Genomic DNA, 26398 nt, shown 5'->3' with positions numbered 1-26398 from the left:
CCCTCCCTCCCTCCCTCCCCCTCTCTCCTCGTGCAGTGCAGAGAGGACTCGGGATTCCGGACATTTTTTTTTGCTAGAATTGTGTTTTTTATATAGTTTTTTTTTGTTCAGCCGCCGCCACCTCCTGCGCTCTCTCTCTCTCTCTCCCACTCTCTCTCCCACTCTCCCTCCTCTCTTCCTCGTTCTGAAATCATTTGCAAATTCGGAGGAAGAAGCCGCCGCCGCCGCCCCGCTCGCCATGTCCTCGCAACCCGCTTCCCAGCGAGTGCGGCGCAACGGTTCTCCGACCTCCAACCGCCTGCAGCCCATCAGGGCCACGGTCCCCTTCCAGCTGCGGCAGGGAAACAGCAGCCCCACCCGCTCCCCCTGCTCCCCGGCACCGGCCACAGCCACAGCCGCGGCCGCTTCCTCCTCCTCCTCCTCCTCCTCTCCTGCTCCAGCATCAACAGCGACCACCTCGACCTCAACAGCCGCCACATCCACCGCGTCCAACAGCCAAAAGCCTTCGCCCACCTCCTCGCCCACTCCGCTCTGGGCTCCGGCCGCCGCCGCCACCGCCGCCGCCGCCGATGGACGCGTGAGACACCGACGCTCCCCTGACAACAGGAGCTCACCTGAGAGAAGGAGCCCCAGCTCCCCGGTCTGCAAAGGTACACCGTCTGCCCCCCCCCCCCCCCCGGTATCACCCCGCACAGCCCCGCACTGTGCTGCACTCTCCCGGTAAATCAGGTTGTTTTTCCGCTCTGTCCGCAAAGCAGAGCTCGGCTTTGTTTATGCTGTGTACAGCACTGCCGATCAGGATCGCTAAATGTTGCTATATATATATACTGTATCATATATACATATATATCTATATATATGTGTGTGTGTGTGTGTGTGTTGGAGGGGTGTAAATAAGCCACAGTGAAAGATCACTGAGATGCGCTCATTGACTCGGTTAATAAACTCCCAGTTTGCAGAGCTGCACCAGAAGCACTGAGCCCCGGAGGGTGGAGCGCTGTTGTGGTCTCTCACAGATGTGCGCGTTGGGAGACAGACTGCAATGGTGTGTTTCTGTGTTGAATGAGAGGGGGTCCGGGGTCCGGGGTCCGGGAGCGGTGACAGAGCCGCGGGGATCGGAGCGCTCGTGTTTTCGTTCGTGCGGAAGAGGATCTAAACTGTAGCGATTTAGCTTTTGTTTTCGTCTATTTATTGACACAGAAAGGAGTTGAAGAATGTCCCCCTCCCCCTCCCCCCTCCCCCCCCGGGGGAACTCTTATTATTTCAGCATTATTTCAGCTTTTATCTTTTCAGCGGATCAAAATGCACAAGTACAGAGCATATATTATATAACACTGACTCAAAATAACCATATGCAATCCCGGGGCTGGTGTCGGGGTCTGTTCGGATGCTCTTTCCGTTACTGAAAGCATTTTTTTTTCGCACCTCAAATGTCACTTTGTGGTACCGTCAGCTTTCATGTTTCTTCCTTCCACAAAAAGTGTTTTGCTGGCATCTGGCTGCTGGAGGCGTGGTGACCATCAGGTCAGATTCTGCTTCCCTCTCAATCAGAAGCACGAATACTATGAGCCAAAAGAAAAAAAAACACACTAAGTTTCAAGGACCAAACCTGTAAAAATCCATCGCTTGCAAAAGATTAAAGCGTTTTCTGCTTTTCTTTTAAACCAACCCCCCCCACTCACTGTTCGAGGTGGTAAATCCATATTTTCACCATTTCCATGGCACACTTCAGTGTTTTGCCACGAGCAATTGCTCCAACAGAGAGCTTTCACTGCAGATTGGCAACATGGTTGTATATAATGTGCAATGGTGCTGCGTAAAGCATTGCATTTGTTTCAAAAAAAATACGCAAACAAGTTCTGAATGTTGACGTGTGCATTCATGCGACGTGTACGACATGGCTCGGACTGGGAGGAAAAGGCTGCAAACATGAATGGCTCTGATATGCCGCATTTGTTTGTGTAGGGGTTGAACTTGAAGGTGGAAGCAAAGGCGTCTTTGTGCTGATGTCTGGTTGCTATCTGTATTTTGTGTGCGTTTGTGTTCGGTACGTGCAAAGCTCCCTGGTTTCAAGAATTGCTTCACGTCAGGGCTCATCGTTTTACGTATTTGTTTTCATAACCAGATTAAAATGTCACCTTTCCTCCTGACGTTCAGGTTGTTTATGAGCCGAGTGCACTGCTGAAGGCAGGGCCCACAGTTACTGAGCTTATGCTTTAAGGGTTTTATCTTCCTCACCAGCATGAAGTGCGATGATGCACAAAAAAATTTAAAAAAAAAAAATCCTGAAAGGAGAGGGAGGGAGGGAGGGAGGGGGTGGGGGGAAGAGAAAGAAAAACATGAATGAAATGGTAACGATTGCATTTGTACCGAGTCCCTGTCTGCTGCAGACGTGCGTGATGACCAGCGGCTGGGAATCTGATTTTAATCGTTCACAGTCGGTCCCTCGAAACGAAGGCGATTTAAGTTCGGGGCAGAAGATATTTTTAAGAGGACATTCAGGGTCGGAGAAAGGGCTGCTTTATGCAATGCTGCCGAAAGCACTTGGCATTCAGACAACACCACATGGACCAAGGCTTGTGGCGTTTTAATTCATTCAAACGTGTGTGTGAGAGTGAGGGGGGTGGGGGGGAGAGAAGAAACTGCACAGAAGCATACATCCCCCCTCCCCTCATATGCATAAATACACGGACCGCAGAGACATAATGCTAAACTTGCATTTTGCTCATCAAAATGGGTGAAAAACAAATGTACGTTTTTGCATCATTGTGTGAAAATGCAAGGTGAGCTGGTTTACATTAAACCAGATACAGCTCCCCCCCCCCCCCCACCCCAGGAATCGATGGTGGTTAGTTTTCGGGTCATTATGTGCAGGTTTAATAAGAGTGAAGCTGCGGGTTGTTTACATTTGGCTGTTTATGTAACCTGCTTGTTGTCGGACCTGCTGCCATGAATTGGGATGAGATGTTGTTTGCTCTGAATTCTTAGAAACTGTGTCCCATCCATGCACATACCCACATGCACCCACCCCCACCCCCCCACCCCCAAACTGCTCCCGAATATATATTTCCCGACATCAGGAGCCTCGGAGCAAGTCTCCCAGTTAATTTAGTCGGTGTGGATCCTTTCTGCACAGATTTACCATTGTATGAGAATGAACTGTGCAGTGCGTTTATTAAAGGCAAACATCAGTACTGACCAGGTCTCTCTCTCTCTCTCTCTCTCTCTCACACACACACACACACACACACACACAACCCTCTCAGTCTTTCTCCATTCATTTCCAAACATTTTTTTCTGCAAGAATGCACATTGAAGACTTTTTTTTTGAAGCTTTGGCGAGCTGTCTTCCTCAGAAGATGCAGAAAGAAACACGCTGACAGACAGACCATTGCTGGGAGGTAACTGGATAAAGCCTGGGATTGGATAGGGTTTTCTTGTGTGTAAACTGGAGACTAGCTCCAGCCTGTCCTGTGTTTTTGTAGTTTGAAAGTTCTTGTTTTGCTTTTTCGTCTATCACACCTCCTCCAAATATTCTACACAGTTGCGTTCAGATGCTGTATGACTGTTCAGCATCTATTACAGATTGACTACAAAGCTCATATCGTACTCGCCAATGTTGCTTGCAAACATAATTCCAGTCTCCCTTATATGTTATCAGAATCAGAAGTGAACAGGTTTTAATGATTTGGATTTTAAAGTCAGATTGGGGTTTGGAGGATGTTGAATTTTAGAGAAATGTCGAATACCTTGATTCATTGCTGTTTTGATGGAAAGATTGATTTTATTGCACCTGAGTAATCCAACAGTTTAATTCATTTTAACCGAGAGGAGGGTAACACTACCAACATTATGGTTCCTGTGTGGTAAACCAAACACATAAAGATTTGAGCGAGGCAGAGGTACAGTTTTCAAAAAGAAATTGCAATCCTCATTCGCATTTAGTACTTGTACCTTGGTTGAAATGTAGTGTTCAGAATTGGTGTCACTTTTTGTGCACAGATGAGCTGTCCAGGATTAAAGTGTCTTTTTTAATGAAAGATGAATGGGTTTACAGTTAAAATCCCTCGATGTTTTTAATATCCAAGGCTGTTGTTTGGTGGCGGCAGGGATGAAGAACATTAAAAAAAATCCAAGTTGTGGATGGAAAGCAAATACATATTTAATTGGTGCAGTGATTGTGGTGTTTTGGAATTTGGATTAAAAAGATGAATAGTTCACAGGGGCTCTTTAATAATCGTGACCCCTGTGGCATTATAAACCAGCGTTTTGAAGCAGGGGACTTGACAAGTGTCACTTCTTTCCAGTGGCACTCTGTTAGATTTGCATATGAGGTGGGGGTTAATCTGCCTCCCTGTCTTTTTTAAAGGGAGGGGGGAGATGTCTTTATTTCAATGGATTTACAATCTGTCATTGTTTTTCTAAAAATAAAAGCTTATGGCTTGTGATGGCTTGACCTTGGCAATATTGGGGCAGTATATCTTCACAGTCGCTTTTATTCTGTGTGGTTTGTGATAGTTCGGCTTTACACAATTGAACCCATCACTATAATCCGACTGCTTTGTAGAGTACAGATCATAATTATTTTGAGATTGTCCTCCCCTTAGTGCAAGACCCATATTGTTCCACCGCACTAGACTGTGCACTGATCATATTGTGTCTATCATGGTGCTAATGTATAGTGTGGCGCGATTGCACCAGTTAAATAATGGAACAGGCATTGATCATTATTTCAATGATCCCAATGGGGGAAAGCCCACAGACACAGGGTAGTAACGCTGCGTGAACGAATCCTAAGCCCTCCTCCGCTCCCCACTCTCAAGATGGTTGAGCATCAACACCCCAATTATAGCTGTTCATCAAGTCACCTTAAATTTTGTTTTTTTAAAAAAAAGCAAATTGATTGTACTGTGTATACACAGTAAGACTGAGTTACTGAGCTCTTGCTTTCCCTGAGGCCAGTTCCCCTCACAGCATTTCTTTAGCCCTAGATTTCTTGTAAGTTTGCCACTTGACTAATGCTCAGAGCTCAGCACTATGCCTGTTTGGCATTAGAATGCTACCAAAATAATGGAGGTGTTTTGACTTCCAGTGTTTTCTCATGTGTTGACTTCCAAGATGTCACACAGTGTGACAATGTTTTCATGACTTATGTTTGGATTTACTGTGGCCACATAGTCTTTGTATTTTAACTAATTTCACTAACTTCATGTCAGTTTTCCTCCCCTTGTTCCACCCCCTCCAGTAAAATTGGGTATTACATATCACCATTGAAATCTCTTTATATGGTGGGGTTACCTTAAGAAATGCATCATACACAACCGTCATTATCACTTCAAGGTCAACTAATAGGAAGTGTATTTCAGGCAGGAATGTTGGTTTTGGTATAGTGGTTTGACCATTGAGATGTTACTTCTTTTCCCTACATGGCATACACCCAACTAAGTGAGAACCCACTTTGTCAATTAAGTCGGATTCAGACCGGGTTGGGAATTAATAACATTTCCCCAGTCATTTGAACTGTTAGAGGCGGGTTCATAAATATTCCCCATCAGTTAAGTTGCCTTTAGCACTGAAAAATATATCTCTGCTATTGCTTTTTGCAGCGTAACAAATTCCAAACCTTTAGTATGGTACCAGTAATTATTGGTATATGAATATTGCAGTTTGTCTATAAACTCAAAGTGTTAGTCTTGCAGGCTAGGTTTATTGTGCGTGCATAAATCGATTAATTTTTAAAAAAGATTATGGCAGCTCCATCCCGGATCATTAGACTCTTTTTAACAATTTGTTTCACATTCTATTCTAAACTAACATTTACCACAGGGATTTCCATGGTGGGGTATCATACTCTTGGTTGGAACATCTGATTTATTGGAGTGTGAAACTATCCAGTGGGAGGAAGGAGGGGTGGGAGAAAGAAAGTGCAATTCCCTTAAATTTTGCAAACTTCTTTGAGTCATTCCTTCCTAAAATCCTGATATGATTAATTGGTGAAACTGCTCAAAACTCAGCTGTAATAAATAAAACAAGCTCTGACCCTAGTTCCTATGTGAAATACGCGTTTCCTTTTGTAATTTTGCCCTAGGCGTCAGATTGCACATTATACAGAACAATTCAGTAACCAAAGAAGATGAGTGATGGTGCTTGTGAAGATCTCTGCAGACTGGTCTGTTTTGTCCTGCCCTTCCAGTTATAATAATAATAATGCTTGTATTTGATTGAGTGTGTGGGTGGGGGGGGATTATTGGCCCATAATAGCTTTCAACCTTTGAGGTGGGAGAGGATAATTAAACAATTGATGTCCTGCCCTTTCTACTATTGTTGATGCTTTTTTTAAGGTTGCTCTGCTCCGTAGTCCAGCTAAGAGGGTAGGCAGACAGGTTACCCATCTAACACCATGGCAATGCCACTCTTCTGGCTGGTAGTATTCAGTTTGAGTTGCTTGTAGTGTCCCGTCCGTCATTTAATTTTGTTTCATTCTCTTCTCTCTTTCCTATTCCTATCATAGTACAGCGTAATGCCATGCCATGTCTTTGTGAGCAGCTTTTTCCTGATTGTGTGATTTAGATTGACAACGTACCGTGCGATGAACTGTTGGTGGAGCCATTTCCTAAAATTCTAGGCACACTATATTAGTGAACTATTGTGCTACTTTAATTTTAGCATGATTTTTCTCTGTGAAATTGCCTGAATGTGCCACCCTGCTGTTTCGAGTCCGACTCCTGGCTGTGCTGTTGGAGTGACCGTTTTGTATCACAATGCATTGAAGCATCTATGCAGCACGTGATATTTGTCTCTTTGTTTTTCGTTGTGAAATGATCTCCAGCCATGTGTGAATGGGCTGTGCTGCTGTTTTGAGGCATGTGTCCGACCGGTTATGTCACTAGAAGTGAAATTGGGGAATAAATGTTGAAATCCTATTCATGTACCTTCAATCCTCGCATTTGAATCTTGAAGGATTATGTCTAGTAACATCTGAGAAATGATTAAGGGGGAAAAAAGGGCTGGATTGCAATGGCATGAAAGCTGAGTATTTGCAGTTACTGTATTACCAATTGCTTGGCAATAGTTGTGGGTAAAATCAAAGTCTTAAGTTTGTTAAGGGACTTTGTAATGCAAAGTTCTGCTATGTAATATTAACCATTCCTCATTAAAGTTTCTCTTTACAACTAGTCATTCAGCTTTACTGGCATGCTGGTGACTTGCCCAAATTGATAAGATTTCAGTTCCCATGCACTTCAATAGAAGACGTACCTTTCCATCTTGCAGAGGTTTATGGTACTGGTTGTTGGTGTATAGAAGGCACATTGAATGATCTATAAAGCTGTAGCCACGTGAGCTGATTAAGAAACTACTGGAGACTGCATTGAAAGTTTGCACTCTTCATTCCTTGTTGAATAGAAATCTCAGCCTCATTAATTCATGTCAGCATGCTCAAAGACTTGTTTCCTGTAGCACACTGGCTGAATAATCTTGTGTAGAAGGCCTGGCACTCTGAACCTTTATCAAGTGTCGTTCTAGTTGATTAATCAAATAGTTCTGCCCTTAGTTTTATATCAACTGTTCTTATTCAATGTGCTATACCTGTTGCTTTAGAGATCCTTGTTGATAAATTTCAGGAACACAATCATTTTGCTTTCAATTTCTGCACAATGCCCGATGATCGAAACAAACTTTCTGTATGAAAGGCGATGTCGAATCTGAATTTATCATTGCTGCATGATATATAGTTGACAACTTTTTATTTTTAACTTTACCTATTGCTTTTGATAGGGTCAAGGGGAAGCCTGTTCCAGTAGTATTTCGGATTGTGGGACTTTCAGCTGCAGGGTTATAAGTTTAATTCATTGACAGGATTGACTTTTAGATTGGCAACCTTGGTTATATGAATTTCATCAGCTCTAGTCTGGCTGCTGTGTAATGGTGGACTCCTTAGGATCTGAATGATTCAGCCCAGAAATAGGCCATTTGTCCCGTTGTTCTGTGCTGGTTTTCTGTAAGAGCTATCCATTTAATAATAATCCTTGCATTTGATATAATGCCGATCATCTTGCTTCTATAATGTGTAGTGAAAACAAGAACAACTTGCATTTATATAGAGCCCTTCATGTGGATAGCATCTTAGTGTGCTTGACCCTAGTGGAGTTTGATCCCTACCTAACCAGGGGTGGGGGTGCATAGGCACAGTTGAAAAGGAAGGTGTTCAGATCTGCTCTGAAAACAGGCAAGGATGGGTCAAGGTGGAGTTATTGAAGCAGAGCGTTCCAAAGTTTCTGAGCATAGTGCCCTAAAGTGTGGCTGCCAATGGTAGTGTAGGGTACAAGGGACGTGTGGAAGGCTGGAGCCAGCAGAGTGAAGGGAACAGGTAATGGAGTGGGGTGTAAGCAAATCGGAGACCTAAGGAGTTGGTAAGGCATGAATTGATTTGTAAGCAAAGTTGAGGATCTCCAAATTGATCTGTTCTGCAATAAGTGGAGTTTGGTAAGGATTGGGGTGAATTATTGATATCGTTGTTGGGGTGATGGGGGTGCCAAGTATGTTATGGGTGAGAATTTGGGCAGTGGAGTTTTGGGTCAGCTAGATTTTGTGGGTGGTAGAGTTACAAATAGAGCTACGAATAGTTATTCGCCCAGAAATATACGGTCAATTCATTTTACAGTCTATTCTGTGAAGCGCTTTGAGACGTCGATAAGACGTGAAAAACGCTGTATCAAATGCAAGAATTATTATTATTATATTATTACACTGAAGTGTGAACCTGCCATGATGAGGTCAATGTCTTGACGTGGTAGTTGAATCCATAACTTTCTGACATGGAGGTGAGAGGGCTACTAACTGAAGCAGGTTGACACCTGATTTTATGCATTTTAAAATAAATAAAGCAAGGTAAAGGAAGAGTTTCCAGCATTGATCTTTCTCAACAAATGATCATAATAGATTTTTCTTCCCGTAATAGGATTTTCCTCCTGCTCCTGCACATTCACCTGTGGCGTACACCAAGGCTCCATCCTTGGACCCCTTCTTTTCCTCATCTACATGTTCCCAAATGGTGAATGCCATCCACAGACACGGGGTCAACTTCTACATGTATGCAGATGACGCACAAATCTAATTTGCCTAATCCAGCTGCGACTCCACTACGCCCCAAAACTTTGGAACTGTTGTCAAACAATCCTTCTGCCTTGCCCCTCCTCCCCGTTTTTAGATCATGCACGAAGATGTTCCTCGACCATGCTTATAGTCACCTCCTTCCTTCCCCCATTCATCGGCAACAACAACAACTTGCACTTATATTGCGCCTTCCACGCAGGGTAGCTTCTCGGAGCACATTCCTCTGCCCCTGTTAAGCGCTCCAAGATGCTGCTTGAATGGTACGATGTAAAGACAAGTTGTTGTTGTCGTTGAGATTTGGATAAGATGGCCCTTTTGGCACATTCAATCTCAACCTTTCTGAAAACCCAACTTCCCATCGCAGAATCATTTTTTTTAAAAAAATGAGTAGGGTACTAGTTGGTTGCAGGGTGCTGGTGGCTACGTGAAGTCCATGCCTCATGGTTCTGCTGTTTTAGCGAAAAGAGTAAACATGGTCAAACACACCTGCAAAATTCTGGATGCAAAAGCAAAGGAGAATGTATAAAGAGAGCCTGTTGAAGCTAATTTAGTGAATATTTAACTTGGCTTAGATGTTTGATTGCATTAGGGCTGTTTTAAGTGAAATATTAATGACAAAGTCTACCAGTTGAGTTGACAGGAAGGCTTGGACACACAGACTATCACACAATATTCATTTTTATTTTCTGCTATCTGTTAATATATAATTTTTGAATTTTATGAGCAATATATTGTTTGAAAATGTGGACACCCTGTAAAAATATTTCATTTGTTTAATTTAAAAGATTTGCACTACTTATCAAATGATGAGTGAGAAAGTAAATGGTGTTGGTAATAACATATCCACAAAATATACAGTCAATTCACTTTACAGTATATTCTATGAAGGGCTTGGCGATGTCTCGATGATGTGATGAGGTGCTAAATCAAGTGAAAGTATTATTATAAACTGAAATAGACTTATTTTAATATTAATCCTTTGGTATATCGCCTTTCATGTCAGGAGGGTGTTCAAATTTCTTAACATTTGTTGTATATAATAATCTAATAATCCTTGCATTTGATATAGCGCTTTTCACGTCTTCTCAATGTCTCAAAGCGCTTCACAGAATATGCTGTGAAGTGAATTGACCGTACATTTGTGGACAAAACGCGGCAGCCAATTGCGCACAGCAGTGTTCTACAAACAGTCGTGGATTGAAAATGACCAATTTATTATTTTTTTTGGAGGGATTATTATTAGGCTCTGTGTGGAGTAAGGAAACTTGCTCAAGGTTTCACCCTGCCGAGAATTGAACCCAGGTGTCTCGCTTGCAAGGCGAGTGCTCTAACCACTGAGCTACAGAACTCCACATAGTGTAGTGACTATTTTGTAGACAAACAAAATACTGATGGAGTATCCAAGGTAGTGCAGACTGACAGTCATTTTGGGAACATTATTGAAAATGGAATATATTATCTGCACTGTTGGCCATGTGGCTGGCATTTTATAACACTGGAGGCCTGGGCTTTGAGTTTGAAGTCTTATTCTGCCTGAAGTATGCGGGCTTCCAGTTTAAGAAAGGCTGTTTTAGTCAGAGAAAAACAATATACAGCAGCAAATGACTCAAGTGGGTCCTGGTGAGCTTGCCAAGAAGAGAGCGAGATGGTAACTCAGGGGATGTATTTGAGCTGGGCAATCAGCCCATTTGTGGGGAGGAAGAGAATAGAGATGTACTCTGTAGATTTAAAACATGAAGCTATTTAGTGTCTTGGTTCGGTAGCAATCTTGCTTCTGAGTCAGAAGGTTATGGGTTCAAGATCCAAGTCGGGACTTTGAACTCCTACAGGCTAGGCTGAAAGTCTGGTGCACTGCTGGGGGTGTGCGCTGTATTGTACTTTGAGATCCTGTCTACCTGTTCATGTGTATGTTTAAGATTCCATGGCATTGCTCAAAAAGAGAAGGGAGTTTCTCCCAGTATCCTGACCAACAATCTCACAAATCAAGTGTTATTTTTTTCCGCCAAATCAAATTGGTCATTCGCATCATCAGTGTTTTGAGAGACGTTTGCTTTGCCATTTGCCTGCACTCGCTACACTTGACAGTAAATCCTGTGAAACGCTTTGAATCTGGGTGTCTTGTTTGACTCTGAACTATCCTTTCTCCCCCACGTCCATGCCATGATCGGCACTGCCTACCGCAACATTGCCAGACTCCGCCACTGCCTCACCCCTCAGGCTGCTGAAACCCTCACCCACGCATTCGTCACATCAAGGCTCGATTATGGGAACTCCCTCCTCATCGGCCTTCCCAGCTCTTCCCTTCACAAACTGCAGATCATCCAAAACTCTGCAGCTCGTGTACTCTCGCGCACCAGGCTCCTCGACCCCATCACTCCCACCTTCTCCCGACTCCACTGGCTCCCCATCCCCCAGAGGATCGAATTCAAGATCCTCGTCCTCACTTTCAAGGCTATCCATGGTCTTGCCTCCTCCTGCCTCTCTGACCTGCTGACTCCCTACCAACCTGCCCGCTTGTTGCCATCATGAGGCACTGTTGATTTGGCTGTTTGTACTGCAAGCCCAAAACTCCTGATAACAATACACCTTTGGTGTATAATGCAGTGCATTGTTTTTGCACAAGGTTATCTGCAGAATAGAAATTCACACTTACAATCATGTCAGACAACATAAAAGTTTTTTGTTTGAAAGTGCGATAGTCTAGCAGCTTTAAACTTTTCACTATCTCATTCATAGGAATTCTAATTCTCGTATGATCTTGATTCATCTCAGTCTGTAAACTTTGTTTTTGCTCTTGTAGAATGGAGAAATTTGCATTTGTGTAGTGGCATGATTGGCATTTAGGGAAGGAGAAGTGGGAGGGAGAGCTGTATTATCAAAGGCATGTTGAGGGGTAAGAAGCATTCTATGAAATATGTTGCTATGTATGAATTATTATTGTTGAAAGCTAAGGTGCACACACAGTTAATGATGTCTCGAGTGAATGGAACCGTTCTCATTGTGCTGAGCCGCACTTTTTACACTTGTTAATGTATTTTTTTAGAAAAAGAGCGGAATTCTTTTGTGTTCTGTATCTGACTGGTTTGATCATCAAATATAAGATCTGTACAATCTTTCTGTTTCCTCCCACAGTCGAAAGGTCCAAATCTCAACAGATGAGAACCTCAAATACTATCAGGCGCACTTCATCTCTGGACACCATCACAGGACCTTACCTCACAGGACAGTGGCCTCGAGATCCCCATATACACTACCCCTCATCCATGAAAGACAAATCTACACAGGTAAAGAGCAACGTGGGTGGCGGGATAGGGTTCTCCTGTAATAGGAAAATATGATCACATCATTCTTGGTGAGATCACAGAACTAAAAAACCTTCCTCCATTCTGCTCAATGTGTGACCCCTCATTACACAACCCGGAACCGTTGTGCTTTGTTTTCCATTGTGTGGTGTTGAATTGTGGCTGCCATCATCTGTGAAGCGTTTAGGGAAGCCCTAAAGTGGCTGAAAGACATGTCAGTGTTAATGTTGCTTTTTCAGTCAATAGGCCAGAGTTTCTGTCATTATCATTGCTTTCTGCCAATTCAAGAGCAAGAGTTGAAATTTGACACGATTACTGCTGTTAAATAACTTCTATCACTGGACCAATACCATCTAATGTTATGCTTCACTTTCTGTAGAAACAAAAATATACATTTGCATTGCAACTGAACCCCAGGTTACGTAGGGTCAGGCAGGAGATTATGAGTGAGTTGGTCACCTTCTCTGCTATAAATTTCTATGGTCTTGATCAGTTTAGCTAATTTTTCCAACCCAATTGTTGTGCTTTTTGGTTAAACGCAAGGTTTTATTTTTGCAGTTAGGCTGGCGGGAATCGATTTTAAAGTAAATTGGTAAATATCAATATTTGTTAGGAATCCACCGAAAATAAATCTTCACAGATTTTTAATTTTTTTTTAGATTTTTATAATTTTGATGAGACTACAAAAAGACCAGGTGCCGGTCACTGCTACCGGGGTCCAATGAGGTCACTGAACATGCGCACAGAAATTCCATTATGCTGATGTGTTTTGAAGTGTATCAAGAAGGTTAAAAGTGTTCCAGTGGTTTTGATGGTGCAATTTCTGGATTTTTTGGGGGTAAAATACTATTGCCCACAGCCCAATTGTGTTATAAGAAAACCCACGTTACTGTATACCTGGAAACATCTAATGCAGAAAGCAATCCGATTGATCCCTGCTGCTCCCTCAACCTCACCGCCCGTCTTAAAACAATCTTGGGAAAAGGATAAGAGGTGCCATTGACTACTTTGGAATTGTTGTTACGCTTGCAGACTTGGTTACAAGAAGCTGTCATTACCGTTCTTATACATTGGATGGATGTGTTATTCACTGGTAGAGAAATAGATTGGGGTCATTTTATTGCTGATGTTGCCAATTCACCAATGATTGCTGTGATTTGTGAGTGAAATTGACAACCTGTGGATTTCACCCTTGGAATTGGATTTCTCTTTGGCAGTAAATGTCTGTCTTGACCTAGGAATTGATTGATTATATGCATGTTTGGCTAGAAGCTATCAGTTATAAAGAACAATTCCTATATATTTTGTTATATATAACAATTTCTGTATATTATTAAAAAAAAGGGCCTTGTGTGACTTTCTTCAGGTGTGTCCCTGGTTAGCTTATTTGAAGTGCATGTTAACTGAAGCTTATTTTTGCATAGTTCCTAGCAGCTCCCTTGTATGAAAGTCTGAGGTGAAATAAGACTGTGATTTAATGTCTTGAGCAGGCTCTCCAGTGGTCTTATATGGCTTTCACCATGGCTATGTTTGAAGTTTTATTTAGTTGGAAAATCAGTCACTTGAAATATTTAGATTCATCAGGGCTGAAAGTATTTATTTAGAGCAGTTTGCTTTCCAGTACCTATGACATTTAGATAAGATCAGATGGTACATTGAGCTGCCACGTGACCCTTTCGTGGTCTGGCCTTGAGTTTAAATGGGACTGAAAGGGTGCTAAATTAAATTAGTAATCTCATCTTTGTTCTGGTGAGACGTATGAATATCTAAATGTTGGTGCTAAATTGTCTCAGATGCAAAGGGCGAGTGGTGCATAAAATGGAAAGCTTCAACAACGGTTTACAAACTGGACATATCATGGGTTGGGGGATAAGCAGGTCGGAGAGATAGGGAAGTGCCAGGGCATGAAGCGATTTGAAAACTAGTGCGTGGATCTTGAAATCGATCCGTTCAGTGATAAGAAACCAGTGGAGCCTGGCAAGAACTGGTGTGACGGGGATACGGAGTTTAGTACGGGTGAGTATACGGCGTACTTCTGGATCCTGTGCATGGTGGAGCTGGAGAGACTGTCAAAGAGGGCATTTAATAAGAAGTCGAGTCGGGAGGTGACTAACGCATGGATGAGTGCTTTGGCTGCCTATGGGGTAAGGTACGGTCAGAGGTGGGCAGTGTGGTGGAGAAAGGCGGTCCTGGCCAGGGACTGGATGTGGGATAGGAAGGACAGCTGTGGGTCGAATCTGACATCTAGGTTGAGCTCTGGTTTGGTAAGTCTGAGGGATAGGCTGGGGAGGGTGAGGGGGTCAGAGCCGCAGGATAGAAGATGTTGATGGGAGCCGATGAGTATTGGCTTCCTCCCTCACAAACATCATTAATTGTATATTCCTGATGCAGACTATGATTGACTAGGTTGCATATATGTAAACTGCTTAACTGCACTTCATGTTGAAGTCTGCTTGTGTTTTTACATACAAACTGCAGTTTGCGATTGGTGACATTTGGGACTTTGAATTTCATAGCTTTTTTAAAAAAAAAAATTCTGCTTTTTAACATCAGTTAATATGACAAACTGAACGCTTCCTTGTTTGGAGATTCAGCCCGGTAATTTTCTCACCAAATACGTGCCATACTGTTATAGTTTAATGTAAAGGAGTACAAATGAAACCAATAAGAGAACACTTTTGCAAAGGAAGTTGTAAATTGAACATATGGTTTTCTTTTTCTTGTGCTTCCTTCAGCTTAAAATACTTTTGGTGATTACTGAGCTACTAAATTTAGCTGTTAAACATCCTCTGGGTGGGGACCGTTGCATTGTAAATGGTTTTATCTTTGTGATTATGTTGATTGTGAATGCTGTGGGAAGGACCTTTTGAGGGAACCAGGCTCCATGCCAACATAGGAGATGGATGAAAGTACTCTGGGGATCAGCACATTGATCTAAATGACTGGGAAAGCTGGATGGGTTGAATGGCCTGGTCTTGTTCTAAGTTCTTATGTGAATAAGCAGGATTATTTGCAGTGGTGAACAGCCTCCAGTTCAACAAGCCTGGAGGATCCAGTGCCCGAATGCTCGTATTACATTATCTGGTACTCTTAACTTCTCTGCTGTTATTTGATTGATTGATTGAATCGGAGTCAGAAGCAGTTAGTGGAAGACCACAGTGATTCCACAGCTCCCTCCAGACTTTAAATAGGATTCTGGTTATGTCCAGAGACGGTTTTAAAGAAAATTATTTTATTTTCCAGATAAACAAAAACTGGAGCAGGTATAGTTTCTAACTTATTGCACTTCCCCTCTCAGCACTCTGATGTTTGCTACATAAAAATGCAAATACAGCACACTGAGATTTCTTTTAAATGAAATATTTCTATATGATTCTTATTAAATAGATCATAGATCAATTTGAAATTCTGAGAGCTTGATTATTTTAACAATTTTAGGGAGCGTTTCTCTGTTTGTTGACAAAAGGCGCACGCCAGCGAGATCAGTAAATGTAACAATGAGCAGAGAACAATATGCACACTGACGGTAATCTCTTTAACCTGGATGATTGTCTCTTTGGTGGATGCTGAAAACTGGACATTTTCATTAATTGTTGTACAGCAACAACATGTATTTATATGGTGCCCTGCACGGTGGGGGGTGTAAGTGTCTCTGAGCGCTTAGCAGTGGTGGGAGTTTGATGCCAAGTTGGGGTGTACTTGAGTGGTGCAGGGGACACTTACAATTTTTTTTCTTTGTCCCTTCCCCTTTACACAGACAATCTACATGAGAATTTCCACTTGAGATATACCAGCTGCCATTATTAGTTAGTGAGTTCGGAATCCAAATACCTCTAAAGTTGTACAGAGGGGCAATGCTATTTCCACATATAACGTGTGCCTGAGTGCAAACAATGTCTGAAAGAGTGCAAGTACATAAAATAATTAACTTCTGAAATCCACTTGAATCTTATCCAATGTTCTGTTATTGTTTTAATACTGAGATAGTAGATTTTCTGAAAAACAAAAGCAGCTGCATGAATTTTCATTGCAGATTCTTGGACTGAGAATAGAAGCCTGAATGTGACTATTGCAGAAGATGTGTTACTGCGCAGTAAATCATTTTTCACTTCATTTTACTTTCCCTTTCTTAATTTGTACTGCTTTACCATAGCTATAAAGGGATAGATTACTAGAAACCTATATTTAAAATCTAATATCTGTCTTATCTGTTGTTTTGTCAGGTCTCAGCACTAGTCCCCTTTGCTTGCCTTTGTTGAACATGTCCTCTTGCACCTTCACTATCCATTTCCTTCAACCTACTCATCAGCTCATTATCTATCTTTCTTCTTGTGAACCTGAAAGTCACTGATGTTGGTTACTGCATTAAAGGTTTATATCAATCTCCCATTGAGCAGTTTAGACACACAGACCTTTGGCTGTGCTATTCATACAGCTTGCAACCCAGAAAAGTGCCCTCTGGATCAAGATGAAGTCTATTATCAATGGTGTGGACATGTGGTCAGCATATCTAGTGAGAAGCTGTGATTTAGTTGCTTGTGACTGTTAATCACTATTTTGTATCTTGCATTACAGCATGCATTTATATAGTGCTTTCATGTCAGAAGAGGTCTTTACAAAGAAAGACTGTGTCAGATCTGCAAACACCTTAGTTAGGGGTGTAAAGGTAAGGGGTTGTTGGTGTCTTTTACTGACCTCACTGACTTTTATCCCCAGTGATCCGGATGCTCTTCTTGTGCCTATACTCTGTACTTGCAGAGTTGTGTACTTGAGGACTGTCTGTCACCTGAGCCGTTGCCATTTGATCCTGGAATTTGTGCGGTTTCGCCTCATTCTGCCGAGTCTTCCAAAGTGATAGATGTGGTGGCACGTACCAATGGTTTACAAATGCGAGTTTCCTATTATAATCCTGGAACAAAAGGATGGCTAGAAATGATCAGAGTGGGTCTTGGAGTGCGATATAATTGCTCTGATTTACTGTACTCTTGAGACAATAGCAGAGTGTGGCTGCACAATATGCCTCAACCCAAACGGGCAAAGATGCCAAGGAAGAAGCAGTCAACACCAGCATTTGCCAGTAAACAAATAAATAACTTTTTATTAAATCAAAATTAGCGGGCACCCATAGTATGGGAGGTCAGCTCCCTTAAATGTCCTACCAATCCAGAGCAAGGGAACACCATTAAATACTTTGTACTCCTTCCTAGGATCACCACATAGGCTTCTCTTGTACAAGAGAGCCCAGATTTTCCCATTCAGGGTGGGGCTCCTCCAGGCTGTTGGGGTTGTGATCAACCTCATCGCCCCTTGTCTGCACAGTCCCGAAAACAGTAACTTATGCCTTGCACAAAGGCTAACGTCTCAAAGGGCTTCAAAGGCCTAATTGGAAACCCAAACAGGGTGGCAACTGAGGTGGGCTGTCCCCAAAAGCTCTGGAGTTCATTGAATGGAATGACCACTTCAGACACATTCAGTGTTTATAAAATTGAAGGAACAAAAACAATCTAATCATCCAGTCAGAACAAATTTACTGCAAACAATGGGTGGCAACAAAAAGCAAAACCAGGTCATTGTGCCTTGTTGATACCCAGCTTCTGTTCCTGACTTTCCAGCAGCTGCAGAAGTCAACACACATCACTACCCTCATCTTTCAACTGTTTATTTTATTTATTTTTTGGAAGAGCAGAACAGAATAATAAACAAACCAAAAATACACAACAGGATTCCGAACAGTAAACTTCGATCGGACTTGCAGAACTTTAAAAATAACCAAAGCTACAAGTCAAAGACCACAATTTCACAACTATTGTAAATGTCCAGTGTAAACTGCAAAGTGGGCAGCAGTCCTCGGTTGTGGAAGTCGATCTTGCCCCAAATCTAAAGGGAGCACTCGCCTTCACCAGAGGAGTACATTGGACCAGATTAAGAAGAGTACAGGTTGATTCCCAGCAGTTTCTTTGGCAAGTTTCTTTACTCCACAAGCCTGACAATACTCCCTCAAGAAAAAAAACAATAATAAATTGGTCACTTCAATCCACAACTGTTTGTGGGACACTGCTGTGCGCAATTGGCTGCCGGGTTTAGCCCACAAATATACAGTCAATTCACTTTACAGTCTATTCTGTGAAGCGCTTTGAGATGTTGAAGACGTGAAAAGCATTATATCAAATGCAAGGATTTTTTAAAATTAAGTGTAGTTTCTGGCCCGCGAGCCTCCCGGCTGTTTACCTGACGTCACTGGGTGGTGGGGCTCCGGATGCGCTTGCATGGTGTAGCACAAGCTGCAAATGGGCTTCACTCAGAGGCCCTGCTGTTGTGATTTGTGTGTGTCTCTGTGTGTGTGTTTGTGTGAGTGTGATTGTCTGTGTATGTCTCTGTATGTATTTATTGTGTGTTGTGTGTCTGTGTCTCTCTCACCTCTGTGTGTTTGTGGGTGAGTCTGTGTGTGCGTCTCTACGTGTTTGTGGGGTCTCTCTGTGAGTGTGTGTCTTTTGCTGAGAATGGATGTCTCTGTGTCTGAGTGTATATCTCTCTCCGTGACTGTGAGTGTGTCTTTCTCTCTCTGTGGGTCTGTCTGGGTCTGTGTGCAGTGCTGGGCCCTGAGAGCACCTGTAGACTCGCTGGTGTCCCTCCCCCCCCCACCAAAAGGCCACTCCAGTTTTTGTTAAAGAAATAAATAATATTTTTTTTGCAACAGTCTAATGTGTGTTATTTCCTCAGGTTTAGTTTTTATCAATAAAGTGAAAAAATGTAGATTGGCAGTAAAATATACCTCAATAGTACCAATCAACTCCCTGCCAATTTCTGCAAAATGTGCCAAACCACCCGCAATTTTCCGCAAATCTCCCCATAATTTTTGGCAAATATTTCTGCACTTTGCTATTGGCCCATCCCATCATCTTACACTTGTGATGTGCATAGGAATGTGCAGGAACAGAAACGACCATTTGCAGTTCATTTGGGCGCTCTCAAAAGTAAAACTCAAGATTATAAAAAAATCTACACAATGATCACCATTTACACTTGGTTGATTTATTTGCTGAAGTTAGCTACTGCCACTTTTACATTGTGATTCCAGAGGCTGAAATTGTGGCGCAAAACTGGAAGAGCTGTTGTTTTTCGAGCCCCACTAGTTTTATGCACTTCTGGAGGGTTCTTACGGCAAAATTACTTTTTGTGTATGCGCACTTATAAGTTTGAAGTCTTTATGTAAGTGGCACAATGATGTGGGAGGTTTTCTTACGAGGACTGTCAGGAAATGCATTTCTTATCACTACTACTGAATTAACTCTGGTTGATGACACAAGGTGATAATTATTGTATTTGAGACGTTACCTGACCATCAGACAATTTGGCTCCTGGCCTTTTTCCTGATTACAGCACTGTTAGTTTGGTAGTGGAGATTGCAGAAATAAATATTGAATGTTTTTGTGCATGCCTGAGGACATTTTACATCATTGAGCTGCTTGGGGACAATAATGTCAGGTGTTTGCACTTGCGCAGAATATTTTCTTTTGATTGCTGTTGTGCCAACCTTTTCATTACTGGAGTTCCAACTCCAAACAGGGGTCTCTCAAATTCGGCATCGAGAAACCTTAACATTTTCATTGTGTGTTATTGCCAGAGGCCATCTTGCAATTTCCTTTACTCATATTGTATTTCCCTTTCCATCACCACTGTTCCTCTGACTCCATTCTCTTCATTCTATGATTGGTGACTGAACCTTCAGCCACTGCACCCTGTCCTTTGGAAACATTTAACAACCTTTTCAGCACACCTCTTTATTCCCTGCTTTAAGAAACGTTCTAAAAATATATCTGTTCAATCTTCCTTTTGATCTGTATCATTCACTCTCCCTGGCTGATGCTTGCTTTCATATTTGTTAAGCACTTTAAGGCATTCATTCTATTGGGGAAAAAAAAGTTTTTGTTGGACGCAAATGCTAAATTTTTTTAAAAAAGCAGCATAATTCCCTCTTGAATGTGTTGACACAATCGGCTGATATCGTCTTCCTGGGTCGTCTATTTCACATATTAACCGCTGTCTGTGTAAAGTAATTAAATCTGTATTAACGCGAGGCTTGGTGGGCTGCCAATTTGGTCTTTTATGAAGAGTGAACAACCCGCAGACCTTGTTGTTTGTACAAGGAGCAGCGGTGGCCATTGGCTTACACAGCCATTTAGAATGATGTAAAAGCAACACTTTGGCACCATTTTAATTTGGATGAGTTTTAAAAATAGCCTTGGCCTCTGACCTAAATGAATCCGAGGATCCTAAAATCTCAGTGCAATCCTTCCTGCTTTTTAAACCCAGTTTTCCATTGCTTTATGACCATGGTGTGTATTACCTCAGTGTAAATTTTCATCATACTGGCACAGTTCAATTACACTGACTGTAATCGTGAATACTGAAAAGCCAGCAAAGATTAATTGGAAATTAAGTGAATGCTATTATGGATGCGCGCACACACAGCAGCTAGCAGAAAGCAATGAACTGAATAGCCAATTCATTTATTTTTGGGGTGAATTGAATGAAGAGGGAATAAAAGCCACGATACCCAAGAGGGAAAACCCCCGTTTCTTTTTTGAGGTGGCATTGGGGGTCGCTTTGCACTCACTTGAATTCCAAGGCAGACGAGACCTAAGTTAAAGACCTGAATGAAAAAATCAATTACACTAAACTTGTATTTAAAATAAAATATTGTTAAGTAGGAAAATGACCTACAAATAACAATGAAATTAATTAAACTAAGATTTAGACATCCCTTGACTTTTTCTGTCAACTGCAGGAATCTGAAGTGTATTGAATATGAACTGAGTATAATGTAAATGGAATTAAATAACTCGAAGGTTGCTCTGATCAGCCCTTGGCAAGAGCTCCTGCCAGTACAGCAACTGTGGTGGAAAGCCACTACTCTCCCACTGAGTCCTGTAGCTCAGTGGTTAGAGTACTCGCTTTGCAAGTGAGAGACCTGAGTTCAATTCCAGGCAGAGGGCGAAACCTTGGGCAAGTTTCCTTACTCCACACAGAGCCTAATAATAATCCCTCCAAAACCCAAAACAATAATAACAATTGGTCATTTTCAATCTACGACTGTTTGTGGGACATTGCTGTGCGCAATTGGCTGCCGCGTTCGCCCACAAATATACAGTCAATTCACTTTACAGTGTGTTCTGTGAAGCGCTTTGGGACGTCCTCCCGACGTGAAAAGCGCTATATCAAATGCAAGGATTATTATTACTCGTGCCTTTCAAAACCTGCTTCATTTGTGGCAGTGAGGATATGAAAGGTCACAAGCAACTTCTGAGGGATGTTTATCTTTGTTTTGCTTCCTTTCACAATTTTAGCTTCAAATTTTTTTTGGTGGGGGAGGGGTAAAAATATCCCAGTGCATGTCAGGGACAGTGAATTGAGATTCAAAACACTTGAATACTTGCCTGAGATGGAATATTTCAAAGGAAAACTGTTTCTGCCTCTCTTGACACTTTGGAAATGGAGAGAAATAAACCATTCAGTTAGAATATATAAAGCATGAAATGTGACTATGTGATTGACTCAACTAGTCTGTTCCTTCAGATAGTACATAAAATGGACTTGATTCACCTTTTTGTTCAGATGCTCCCTGAACTGAAATCAAACAATTGGCAGAATATTCACCTGTTCTCCAACTCTCATTGACAACGATGTAGTGGATCCGCAGTGCTAGACTAGAACCAGACTGGGCTTTGAGGTCAGGTCAGTACTTGGGGCTTTAACCCACAATCTTCTGACTCTGAGGCGAGCGTGCTACTGATGAAACCAAACTGAGGAAACTGATTCTTGCTTTTGCTGTTTCCTGAAATATGGAGAAAACCAACTGTTTCTGGGATTCTTTTACTTTGCAATGGTTCTATCAAACTGCTGCTGAATTCAGCACCTCAGGGCAAGTGTGAGATCGATCTGGGCTTTTTATTTTACCAACAACTTGCACGTTTCACATAGGATGAATATCAGAAAAGACTTGACAGATATGATGGGGAACACTGAGCAGGGAGAACATAATTAACCTTTGAGCATCACAGCAGGATATTGTGCTCTCAACATTTATAATTACATTGGAAAAACCTCTTGATCATTGCACCCCATATCAGACCTCAGAAAGAAATAAAACCCGAAAGAAAACCTTGCTGGCACTTGCATGGAATCTAGCATTTTGAAATTGATGTATGGCAGAAAATCTACAAATTGACATCCTGAGGGAGGCTGTGGTGAGCAATATTCTGGCTGAAATCCAGGGAACGTAATGGTATCAAGACGATGAGACAAACATACATGTGATGTTCCCTCTCCAATTTTTTTTTGCTGCTCAGTGTCAGAACCATCATTATTACAGTTTGGAAAATTACTGCTACTTTTGTCACACTTCTTTCTCCCTCTTCCCCCTCATTGTTTGTTCTTAAATTCTTTTTGATTGATATTTAAAACAAATCTTGAACTCTAATTTGCAATGTGATGCTGGAGTTTATCACGCACAGAAAACTAATGTGGGTGATCATTTTGCTGACATGATTATAAGTAGATAGCAAAAAAGATTACAAGTGTTAGCAATTGATAGGCAATAGAACCCACTGTTCAGAATTGGGTGTTCTGGTGACTGAGATGAACTATGGTTTTGGGATCCATCTGCACTATTTTCATTTGTGTTCTAATTGCCAAATTGGAGACTAACTACTGATCTGGATGTGAGTGACCTGACACTTATCTTACTGCTGACCAGATTCTGTAGCTGTTTGACTCGCCTGGTGAGTGAGAATTTGATAGAGTCGTAGAAAATACAAACCTTGCATTTGAGTGTATCTGCCTGGCTCAGTTAGTAGCACTCTCGCCTCTGAGTCAGAAGGTTATGGGTTCAAGTCCCACATTGGGACTTAGAAGCCCACAGTCGAAGTGCTCTGGGTGTGTTGCATTGTCAGAGCTGCAGTCCTTCGGATGAGACACTAAATCGAGGCTCGGCCCGCCTGTACAGATCCCACGCCACTATTCAAACAGAGAAGGGAGATTCTCCCTATGTCCTGGCCGACAATCCCCCAAATTAAATTGGTCATTCACTCCATGGCTCTTTGTGGGACACTGCTGTGCACAAACTAGTTGATGCACTCCGCCCACAAAATACAATCAATCCACTTTACAGTATATCCTGTGAAGCACTTTGAGACATCTCAATGATATCAAATGCAGAGATTATTTATTATAGAGAAAATACCGATCATTGCAGAATATTGTATCTTTCAACTGTTTGGATGTTACTACAATAACATACCAGCCCAGTGCTTTCTTTTGGAGTCACATAGTATTTTGGTCAGGAAATTAGTTTATACAGCAACTGTGTGATTGCAGTGGGTATGACTTAAATTGATTCAGTTTCTGCTAAAATCTGATGCTTTAATAATATTTTGCCCACAAAATGCAGTCATTCCACTTTACTTTCTGTGAAGAATTATGAGATGTCTCAATGACTTCAGAAGGTCCTATATCAGATTCAAGCATTATTGTTAATAATAGTTTCATGTGCGTAACCCATTCTTTGTACAGGGCACTTTTAATGTTAAGAAAACTAATCACATCCCCGGTTCTTCAATAATATTTAAAACTGACATAGTTATGGACAACTTAGTCAAACATTGTGCATTGGGTTTACTGTATGTGCACAGAGCTCTGAGTTCTATGCTGTGGTGAGAGGGTTTGGGAGTGGGCCAGTATAAATCAACCTTCCTGTACCAAGTCCCTCTGTGGGAAATCATGTCCTATGGTAGATGGTGGACCATGTTTTCAATAGAGGGGGGAGAGGAATCATGCACACAGTTCTTCTTCCTCCCCCTCCCCCCACCACACACACATTTTCTTCAGCTCTCTTTCCCCCTTCCCGTCTCAGGCTTCCAGATAGCCCTGTGAAGCACTTTGAGACATCCTCCCAATGATGAAAGCCACTATATAAATTCTTGTTATGGAAAATGCTGGATCAACCAGTGACTGGAGTATTTGTGGACAATTGTAACCTGAAACAACTGTGCTCCTATTTAGTGATTCTGGATCTTGTTAAAAAATAATGTCAGAGACCTTTTGGGTTAATGAGGCTTACTAGGCAATAAAATCCAGCTTGTTTATTTTTGAAAGGTGAGTGCCAGAATATTTAGGAGGCTTTGGTTTCTGTGCCCATCGATATATTTTATTACGAGATGCTTTTGAAGTGTATGAATAGGTTTCAATCTTGGTCCTTAAACATCCTGATCAGTTGTAGTCAAAAGGCGGGTTCCCAGTATGGTTCTCATGAAAAGGTATGATCATTCAGCAGGCGGGACTCACTGATTGTTACCAGCCTCGAGTCTCGTGCTCAGAAGAGCATGTCACCAGAGTGCAACTGTTGGTCGCTAGGCCATGTCACATTAACTCCTGGGCCTGAGGTTTAGGTGCTGCTAATTCAAGAAAAGGGTTGAGTTGGAAAGACTAAGTCACAGGTGAAAAAGAGAAATACTGTTGTGTTAAATTGTAACTCTAAAGAGTCATGGAAAATTACACAGAGTGTAATCTTGGTGCTTATTGATGCACTGAAGCTAACAACTCCGATAACAATTCCCTGCTCCTTTCCTGTACCCTTTTATGTTCTTCCTCTTCAAATCATTATTCAGTTCCCTTTTAATGTTATGGTCTGAGCCTCACCAGCTGCTTGTGGCAAAGCATTCCATGTTCTAATAGCTTCTGCAAGATAAAATGATCCTGATCTTATGTCCCTGGTTATTGATTTTCCACGCAAAGGGAATAATCTTTTACTATCAAAAGGTTTCTGACTTTTGAAGATCTTTATTAACCCTCTGTGTTCCAGTGAAAACAGACCCAATTGTTTTACAGATGGTTGTTGGGGGTTCAACAACATTTCAGCCAGCCTTATAGCCAGATACTTCTGTGTTGTGACGTCAATGAGCATGTGACCTGCAATGTTACTGCATGTGCTCAATAAGCAGTATTATTTTTAAAAGGAGCAAAGTCCGAGCCACTGACCTCAGGCAGTGTGAAGGTAACCTATAGACCAGTGATTTACTCCTGTTTTTAACAAATGGTATGTGGAAATTGCCTCTGAGTCCACTATTCACCTAGTGGTTATCATTGGTTACCTTAACTGGGTTCTGCTGTAAAACCCTGATCCCTGGTATCATCCATGTGAATCTGTGCTATGTCCTTTCCAAAGATGTTTAGTTTTCATGCTTAATGCTATAGTTGCCATTGTAATTTTAATGCATCCAATTTGACTAGCTTTTTCCACTCGTGACCTTGATTTGTTAATTATGGTAAATAGCTCTATATGAATTTCTGGTGCATTCGCTCGATTTATCAGTGTTCTAAGGTTTTACCCATTGCACGTTTCAGGGAAAGGATGTAAGTTGTAGGCGTTTGATATTTTACTGTAGAAATTGATATGCCTTCAAGCAAATGCAGCAGTTTAACGTTTGTGCAACAGACATTGATCAGGTCTACAAGATGAGAAGGACTTCCTTTGCCTGTGTTGTATAGCATAGCTGCAGTGTGTTCATTGTAGGTGCTGAATCTTAGAGTGTGTTCAGTTTAGATATAAACTTTGGAACCTACCCTGAATCATCTGTTTTTAAGTGAAGATGATGCATTCAATTTACTCTAATTTTACATATCAATCCAACATATACAAAATTAAAGAGATTATTCATATTCTTGGATTTTCCCACTCATTCCACAGTGTATTCTTTGTAGATTATTGTACTATAGTTTTTTTCTCTCTTTCTCCACCCCCCCCCCCCACCTTTCTCTCCTGAAGGTATATCCAGTAGGCTAGCTGGATATGATTTTATGGCCTCCAGGTACCCGGCCAAGTGACCTCTCTTCAAGCCAGGTTCTTCAAGCAAGTCTCATGATCAAGCCAGGGCATGAGAGTTGGCAGGCACGTCAACATCTCAGCCAAATTTGACCTGTTCTGA

The 26398-nt window shown here is 41.8% G+C and overlaps 1 protein-coding gene across 2 annotated transcripts in view; it reads left to right on the top strand.

Moving 5' to 3' along the window:
• The first annotated feature begins 238 nt into the window (after window positions 1-238).
• The window catches only part of glcci1a (glucocorticoid induced 1a), a 134735-nt gene continuing 108575 nt past the window's right edge, over window positions 239-26398 (top strand). For both annotated transcript variants that reach the window (XM_007904777.2, XM_007904776.2), the window contains exons 1-2: window positions 239-650; window positions 12247-12398. In XM_007904777.2, the coding sequence (XP_007902968.1) occupies window positions 239-650; window positions 12247-12398 (564 nt within the window). The remainder of the gene's footprint in view (window positions 651-12246; window positions 12399-26398) is intronic.

The sequence above is a fragment of the Callorhinchus milii genome, unplaced genomic scaffold (genome assembly GCF_018977255.1).
Source record: "Callorhinchus milii isolate IMCB2004 unplaced genomic scaffold, IMCB_Cmil_1.0 Scaffold2, whole genome shotgun sequence".
Classification (NCBI taxonomy): domain Eukaryota; kingdom Metazoa; phylum Chordata; class Chondrichthyes; order Chimaeriformes; family Callorhinchidae; genus Callorhinchus; species Callorhinchus milii.
The sequence above is the reverse complement of the archived record's forward strand: the minus strand, read 5'-3'. Positions and strand labels throughout refer to the sequence as shown.